The 9,439-nt window shown below is 33.7% G+C and overlaps 1 protein-coding gene across 1 annotated transcript; it reads right to left on the bottom strand.

Annotated features, from left to right (window-relative positions):
• Nucleotides 1-2,264: 2,264 nt before the first annotated feature.
• On the bottom strand, nt 2,265-8,966 carry LOC137639939 (zinc finger protein Xfin-like). Its single transcript, XM_068372245.1, has one exon. The coding sequence runs from the start codon at nt 8,461-8,463 to the stop codon at nt 3,550-3,552; it is 4,914 nt and encodes a 1,637-aa protein (XP_068228346.1). The 5' UTR covers nt 8,464-8,966; the 3' UTR covers nt 2,265-3,549.
• Nucleotides 8,967-9,439: the final 473 nt, after the last annotated feature.

Below are 9,439 nucleotides of genomic sequence, written 5' to 3'. Positions count from 1 at the left end.
GACATGAAAGGCCTACCTGCCAGACCTTAAGGTGGTCCAATCCTTTCTCCTCCTGAGATCAAAGTTGTAGTCGGCAGTCTGCATGGCAACAAGAGAAGAGCTCCCAGCTTCCAATGGTGCGATATGATCACTGGGTGAACTACACAAGCCACCAGAACTCAAAAAACCGCCAGTGCAAGTTCAAGATCTCCTCTCCTTGGAGACAGAGCCAGGGGCATATTCACAGAAGCAGCTACAGTAGCAGTTGCGCATGATGTGGGAAAGAAAGATAAAAGACTTCCACGTTACCTTCTGGAGAAGGCTTAGCTCTCTTCATCCCCTTCAAAGCATATGCCTGTATGCTGGGATGATTATGAACAATCATGACCCCTACAAGATGCACAAGGAGTGTGTGGATCAACAGCCACTTAGCCATAAACCAGTTGCCAATTCCACCCTTTCCTGGCAAGTATGAATCTCTTGCTTAACATACCACAATAGCCAGCCAGCATTCACTTTCTGAAATGAAAAAAGATCAAAGCCTTTGGTAAGGTGTCAACAGTATGTCCATACATGATTTGGCAAAAAAAAGTGATGTGCCTACAACGGGGGCAGGGTTAATCACCCAAGCGCACCACCTGTCGTTAAGTACCTCGTTAAGAATTCAACAGCCATTCCAGCTCCATTGAAGACATTTCCCTATTTTAAACAGATTCCTATATGTGTAGGAACAAATCTATTACCTTCTTTTACCTCCCACATGATAAATCAAAATATTAAACCTGTATATTTTAAGACACTGGATTCATTAAATAAATCTATGACAGAAGGAAAAATTTACAATATTTATTCAAATCAGTTTTATACAAAGCCAATCTGTAAACAATAATTTTCATCTAGACATCTTATAAAGTTACAGTATATGGATTATGGGCATGTTTTAAAATGTAATGGCTCCTTCCTATATAATGTAAAAATGAACTCGCACTACAAATGTACACACAACAAAGAATTCCAAGTCAAATAAATACTTCCACAAATTATTGTACGACATAGATAATCATAGATCTAAAACTTCATGGTACTGCAACTGGAACTGCTAATATTTACATAGCTTAAACATTTCTCCATATTTTCCTTTTTCAATATTAATAGCAGCTATAATTTTCATTACCAGTTTGTACACTACATTCTCACTCCTACATACAACTGTATTGTAATAAGAATACAAATTACCTAACAGTGTAATCCTCTCTCGTTTTCATTTGATAAGAAATATTTCAAAAGTGAAAAAAACATTTTACTGTCCAAATAAACATAATTAATGCCCTCAAAAAGAGCACAGATACATGAGAACACAGAAAGAACAAGGCACATTACCTTCTGAGGAAAAAATATAATGAAAAGCATCAAATTATTGATCTAGTAGCATGAGCATAGTCATTAGCACCTAGGAAAACATTATTGAAACCATCCAATAGTTGTAATTCTTTCAGAGGTTTCTCGGTATTTCTTAATTTGGTATATCTCATGGTAGAAACTGGGTGGTATTGCCTACTTGGTGAAGCAAATAAGCCTTTCCCTACTGTGCTTTACCTCAGTATTTAACTGTGTTGAAATTTACAGGCACGGTTTCTTCAGCAAAAGGTTTTAGCTTTCATCATTAACTTGTACTCAAAATCTTAAGATAATTAAAATATACTGAGTACCCATTACTTCACTACCATACTAAATTATAAACAGCTTCAGCATTACAATATGCAAACCTTTTCTAGAACAGCATATGACACTTATGGCCAGAGGTAACATTAAAACTTTATTTAACTTCCATAATTGATATCAATGAAGACAGATTTTTACTCCACTTGTTTACTGAATTTAAAATTTTAACTTTCAAATTGATAACAAAATGGTACAAACTTTATGAAGATAAAAACCTACTTAATTGAAGCTATGAAAATAACAAGAGCAACAACATTCTTTTCATACAAAATATGTTTCTTAATTTAAGTCTGCCAATACTGTATACCTATACCTCATATTATAAGCTATTTCAACATAACCTTTGTTGTTTAGACATTTTTTATTTCATACAAATCCCAAGACTATTCATTTGATGGTTTCATCAACCTTTTAACATTGTATGAAATGTTAATCAGTTGGCTACTTTATTTACTTGAAGAAGGTAATATTTAGTATGTAAAGAAACTAATCATAATATTTTCATTCATCTCCACCCATAAGCAAAATTCAGTCCACAAATTTATTTTTCACACTTCACGCAGCTATTTTGTCTTCGGTACTTGGTCAAACAAGTTCAGTCTTTAAATCCGTCATTAATTGTTTCACCTTAAAACCTATTCATGAGAAAACTTACATTCTTTCTGATAATCAAATCAAGACCAACAGTATCTGAACTCAAAAATTTTATGCAAGCATTAATGACAATAGTTTCCCTTCAATTGTATGACTGAAAACAAACATTTTGTGATGAATAGAGCTTAAACTCAGTGTCACACAATATAATGTAGCAATTCTATTAAAATATAAGTGAAATTGTTGTTTATTAAACATAGATATAAGATTGTCAATCAGCTCATTCCTATTCATAAATCATAAATAAAATTATTGTAGTTTCAACTAGTACAATACAATTACTGACCTTATTTCTATCACAATAGGTACGTTTACAAGTCCTCTTACTATGTTATTCCAAGAACTAATTCAATTTCAATCGACAGTTCCATTCATGTTTTAGTAAGTTTTGCTTTTACCAAATAAAACTATATGCTTTATTATTTCTAAGCCAGCATGCTCAATACTGTACAAGCAACCATGTGTTAATACAATTCTTCAATAAAGAATAATTCACTCCAAATTTTAATCTCCGGTAATCCCAATCTAACTCTCTAAGCCAAGGAAAACCAGTATGATGTTAGCCTCACATTCAACTTTGAAAAGTTAATGACTAGATTTGTCAATCAAAAAATTTTTTTTAGCCAGTCAAAAACTGGCATACTATCCTTCTGTAAGTGCGGTAACCATCATTCTTTTCAAAAGCAAGTCTATTGTTTTGTGGGACTACACAACCTGTTAGGCTTCAATTAAAATACTTATACTATATAATGAAGTCTCAAAAGAAGCTTTATAAAATCTCATGGTAAATAACCAAATGCTTATGATTTCAAGACTCACTCATAGAGGTCAAGTTTTTTCTTCTATATATCCTCTAGCATGTAACTGTTTTCAATAAAAGAAAAGAATGTATTTTCATGTAAACCTGGAACAATACTATACATCACATCGACACTACATATAAAGGAACATTCAGTATGTCCCCCAACTTGAAGATGTACTTCCCAATCACTAATGCAATACAATCTTGGATCTAACCATTTTCTAGGTACAATACTGCAATATCTTTTCTTCCTTTTGTCTAAAAAAAAAAACAAGTTTCAAACCTTTGAGTAATACAAGAGCTCGCATTATTTTCATAAGTGTCATTTTTTTATATCAATGAAACTACTGTACATAATGAAGGCACAGAAGAATTTGTTATTTTTAGGAATATCAGTCAGGTACAATTGAAGAGTTGTTTTTGGAAACTTTCTCTTTAGTGATATCAAGTCTGTGAAATTTCTCGACATGATTATCAAGAGAACCTTTGAAAAAGAACTTTGAATTACAACAGTCACAAACAAATTTTTTTGCACTTAACCTTGGTATCTTCTTATGGCTGAACATCAAATTAGGCTGTTTAACTACTCTTTCTTGTTTAACTACTCTTTCTAATAAAAAATTTCTAAGAAAAAGTGACTTTCTACTACTGACAGGTTCTACGGTGGATTTTGAAACGGCAAGACCTTTCTTATACACACTTCTGCATAAACGAGCATCCCTCAGCTTGAACGAATAAGAATTCTTTGAATTCATGTTCCTTTCCTTTAAACCATTTGAGGAACTTTTATCTTGAAATGAATGCACAGCTCTATGTGATAAAAGAAGTCTCCTATTCCCAAATTTCTTTCTACAGAGCGTACATTTGAAAAGTTTGCTTGGTTTTTTCATTTTATGGGCTGTAAGATGCTCCTGCATTTCTGACTTAGATGTACCATAATAAACTCCACAAATTTTACATGGTGACATACGTTCAACATTCACCCTCAATGTCTTATTTTTTCCCAAACTATTTTTAGATTCTTCACTGGTAGAAATATCATCAGACATCTTATATTTCTTTCCTTTACTGGTAGAAATATCATCAGACATCTTATGATATTTCTTTCCTTTACTGGTAGAAATATCATCAGACATCTTATGATATTTCTTTCCTTTACTGGTAGAAATATCATCAGACATCTTAAGATATTTCTTTCCTTTACTGGTAGAAATATCATCAGACATCTTATACTTCTTTTCTTCACTGGTAGAAATATCATCAGACATCTTATCATGATATTTCTTCTCATGAACAACCAAGTTAGCCTTATCTCTATAGCAATTACCACATTCTCCACATATACACCAGTTTTCATTTTCATGTTGAAGTACATGTTGTTTAAAAGTTTCATGACAAGAACACTGTTCACCACAAACACTACAAATAAACTCCATCACTTCACTTTTGACTAGTGTCTTCGAAGCCTCTTTAGGCGAGTTGTCCTTGACTTGGATACGCTTAGCCTCGTTAGGCGAGTTTTCTTTGAATTTGGTACACTTAGCCTCTTTAGGAGAATTTTTCTCAGCAGCCCAATTTTCACTATGAGCATACATAGAATGCTCTTTCAAACCTTCCTTGAGCCAGAAGCAAAGACTGCAATCAACACATATATACCACTTGGTCTTTTCATGTTTAACAACGTGAGCAGCAAAGTTTTCTCTGTTTTCAAATTTTCTTCGACAAGCAGGACACTGGTACACCTTGTTTTTCTTTGTAACTTTTGTCTGATTAGATAAACCACCGTCCAGTTTTGCTATAGACGTAGTTTCTTCTTCTACCTTAACACGAACTGCATCAACTGTAACATTCTGTTTTTCAGGAGTTGCTTTTTTCTTTGGAGAGCATTTTCTACGTTTAAAATTCACACACTTATGATGAAGAAATTCATGTTGCAAATTAAACGCCTTCCCACAGACAATGCATGTAAACAATTGAGAATTTCTATGAGACTTCCAATGACACTTCAATTTCATTCTTGTCTTAAACTTCAAATTACAAAGTGAGCAATGTATCTTAACTAGTTCTTTATCCCAAGATACTTTATAACGTCTCTCCATATGGAGTTTAAGCTGATTTTGATATCTGAATATTCTTCTACATTGCCTACACTCAAAATGGCCTAATTTGTCGTGAAACCCTGCCTTACTTTCACCTAATTTTTGTTTGTGTACATTCTTCTTGATCAATTTATCTGAAAAACTACCAGATACGCTACCTTTAGTTTTCCCAACTGGAACAGATTTCTCTTGTTCAAATTCAAAAACATATTCCCCAGAATGAGTTGCTTGACAATGCCGAATAAGATTCTTTTCATTCCTGTAAGTAATTCCACACTTATAGCAAAGATACCAGCCAGCATTCTCATGCAACTGTCTATGAGCCTCAAAAGCAGATTTAAAAATGAAAGCTTTGCCACACAATGTACAATACGGATTATCTTTCAAATGTAATCTGTTTGAAACCTCTTTACAAATATAATTCAACTTGAATGATTCTGTAGCACTTCTAACAGTCCTTTCAGGAATTACTTCTTTGGCAATGTTTATATTCCTCACATCACAACCATCATCAGCCAATGCCTCATTCACATCACACCTATCCCCCCTATTTTTAGAGTTATGTTTCTCAATATCAATACCCGTTGTTTTACTGCTTTGTGATTTACTAGATATCGGTAAAATATTTTGGCATGTTTCTAAAGCCATGCTACTTTGTTGTGTAATATCTTGTTCCTTTTTTTCAACACATGAAGAAGCGTGTCTGCTTAGCTTACCACGAACTCTAATTCCACACTTCGGACACTTTTTAAGAATACTGTATTTATTAAACTTTGGATACTTAATTTTTCTAGATGAGCCCTGCCTTCCTGAATTGACTTGTAGCGTTCCAGAATCCTGCACCACTGTTTGATTAGGAAGGAAACCCTTATCAAGATCATTGTTCTTGACATCTATTTCCTTTCCTGTGCTGCCTAATGACAATTTCTTTGAGGGGCTTTTGGGAGATATATCACTTTGTCCTAATACATTCTCTTCATTTTCTACACAAGGCTTTTTCCTTTTCCTTGAAGAGAGATTTCTTTCAGAATTAAATTGGATCGTTTTAGAATTTTGTACTACACTCACTTCTTTCTTGGGAGGTAAATTCTCATTTGTATCATTACTAGTCGGTGAACTTGTTATCATAGTACCTGAGAAAGACTCCTCCAAGGAAAAAGCACTATAAGGGTCATCAACTAAGGCCTCCTTGGTTATGAACTCTTCTTTAACTTTCCCATCTTTAAATGGAAATTCAATATTTTTCACACTTTTATCCTGACCAGCCACTTCACTTTTTATGTCCACTTGGCTACCATTACCATAAGATTGAATGTCCCCTAGGTCAAAGTCTCTTACTGTCAGATTATTTAAAATTGGTTCTAAGGACTTAAAAACTTGTACAAGTTCTGAATTATCCCCATGACCATTGTGGAAAACTGGGACACATATATCATCCCCTGCATATTTGTGGTCCTGTAGATCACTTGCAGTTTCATTCAACCTCTCTGTTTCTATTACACAAGAGATATCTCCTTCATAATTAATGTCTTTACATTTTTTATTACATGGCTTTTCATTACTTGAAACTTTTCTATCACTATCATTTTGCGACTTCACTATACTGCTTCTTTCATTAATAGCAGCATCTTTAGAAGTAGAGTAAACTGAAGGACAAACGTTTTCAAAACCTAAAAACTCTGCTAATGGTGGTTCTATCTTTGAGTCTTCAGCCGCTTTGTTTTTCTTGGAAATTTCACTCAATTTTGTTCTATACTCACATGTTACAATATTTTTATTTGTCACAGGAGAACTTTTATTTGGGGAAACTAAATGTTGTGCTAAGATTACTTTCCCTGTATTTACCTTAAAATGATTACCATTCACATTCTCTGCAACTTGCAAGTTAGCACTGGAACAAGGAAAACCCTTAGTATTAAGACCAACAGAATTGTCATTTCTAGGCAGTTTCAAACCATTACCTTTCTTGGGTTTACGGGATGACTGCAGATCACTCTCTATTTTCGAGTTTCTTTTCATAACAGCATCAAAAGCAGTTTCTAAACTACTACTCAAGTTTGAATTCCAGTTTCTACCAATACCTTGCGAAGTATCCATTGATTCCAAGAAATTTGTACTTGGAAATGCCTCATTTTCATTTACCCCTAACTCTGTTTTAAGATGCATTTCCATGTGAACTAGAGTGGACTGCAACTCTTTATATCTCTTTCCACAAAGCATACAAACATGATTATAACCATAAACCAATGGGTCTTGAGATGTAACAACTTCTGCACACTCAATATACTGGCAAAGATCAGCCTTAGTTTTACAAGTTTTAATATTTTCCAATGCTTCCATGTGCTCTTTTACATGTTTCTCATACACACATATATAATCAAAACGTAATCCACATATTTTACATGGAGACAATTCATCCTCTAAGTCCTTGTGAAAAATATAATCTTTACTTGAATATTCTTTACCACATTGTTCACACAAATTTTTTGTACGATTTTTACTTCTTTCCACCGTATCTCCGTGCATTCTTTTGTGTTTCTCATACATACAAAGATATTGAAAACTTAACCCACACTCCTTGCACGGAGATAGCTCAATAACTTCAGTATGATAAAAATGATCTCTGCCAGCATATCCTCTTCCACAATGAGGACACAAATATTTTCCACGGTGATCCTCCAAGTGTTTCTTTAAAACGTTTTTGTCCGCAAATGCCATACCACAAGTAAAACATATATATTTCAGGGATAAATGTACTTGTTCATGATCTGTGAGTTCACCAAGAGAGACAAACTTTTTCTCGCACTTTGTACACTCGTAAGGTTGCTCATCTGTGTGCTGTTTTGAATGATTTATTATGTCTGATTGAGAGCTAGATGTGTAATCACAAAACAGACATTTATGGTCAGTATTAAATGGACAATTTTTCAAATGTTTAACAACCGTTTTTTCACTTATGAAGGACTTTTGGCACATCGCACAATTGTAGACCTTCCTATAGAAATTGCATACATGATATCTCTTCCAGCAGAACCTGTACCTATAATAGGACAAATACTTCTTCCTAATATTTGTAATAAAAGTAGTGCCCCTTTCATGTCTTGATTTATGTATTATATACTTAACAATGTTTCTGAAAATCTTTCCACACTGTATGCAAGTATGAGCATTTTGTGATACAGAACTTATTAATTTTGTTACAGCCATTTACTGAAATATTCATTAGTCACACCTTTAAAAGGGAGATGTACATCTCTTTGGGACCACTATTCAATAATCTGAGGGATATGGAACCATGACTTATGCATTGGAACCATCAATAAACCTTCATTTTCATGTCAAAAAATGCATCTCTTAATAAAACAGAAGCATATACGTGATTAATTCTAGTTTTCTTAGCTTGAAAATACTGTAAGTTGATCAATACTTAGTGCACCAAGTGGTAATCAACTGTCAGAGCGAAGTATCAATAATTTTTTGACAAAGTCTAAACAAAATATAATGCTGCACTTCAAAATTTCTAGATCAAGTAGGTGTAGCTATACTTTCATTCAAATTAGAGTGAAGAATTTCACTTTTTTCAACCCTTGTTGACAATGCTGCTCCCTAATTTCCTTGCTGACTTCTTCACTTAGGGATCCATCAATTTCACTCATGAAGAGCCTGTTGGATGTAGAACATCATCAATACAGTACTCTGCACCACAAACTGATATGAAGTTATGCATCAATGTACAGTAGATCTTACAAGCAAGTTTTAAATGATATAGAATAAACATAATAGCCGTTTTGAAATGACAAGAAATGAATCCCATAATCAGGATCCAATTTGTTAAGAGTAAAAGAATAACTTATTCCTTACATAGGGATAATATGCATTGGCATTCATGCGAGTTACTACATATAGCAGCGGCAAATAACAACTCTGCAACCTGTGAAAGCTAAATTCTTGGAAGGTCCAATAATAACTGAATTCACCATATTCCCAATCTTTCAGATTACAATGATGAATAACTAAGGAAAAAAAATGAGTTTTTAATGTTTTCCGTTTTCTAAATGTAATAATGTATGATAAAGTACAGGTATTCAAATTTAAAATTGCGCCATAACCACAATGAAAATCAAATGACAAAATTACAGAGTGGGAAACCCATCCCATCCCTGTCCCCCCCAAAATCCCAGAG

This window comes from Palaemon carinicauda, chromosome 4 (assembly GCF_036898095.1).
Source record: "Palaemon carinicauda isolate YSFRI2023 chromosome 4, ASM3689809v2, whole genome shotgun sequence".
NCBI lineage: Eukaryota > Metazoa > Arthropoda > Malacostraca > Decapoda > Palaemonidae > Palaemon > Palaemon carinicauda.
This window is presented reverse-complemented; position numbering and strand designations above follow the sequence as displayed.

What these genes read in the sequence shown, in the direction of transcription:
- LOC137639939 (XM_068372245.1), bottom strand. Translation starts at nt 8,463, where the DNA reads ATGGCTGTAACAAAATTAATAAGTTCTGTATCACAAAATGCTCATACT.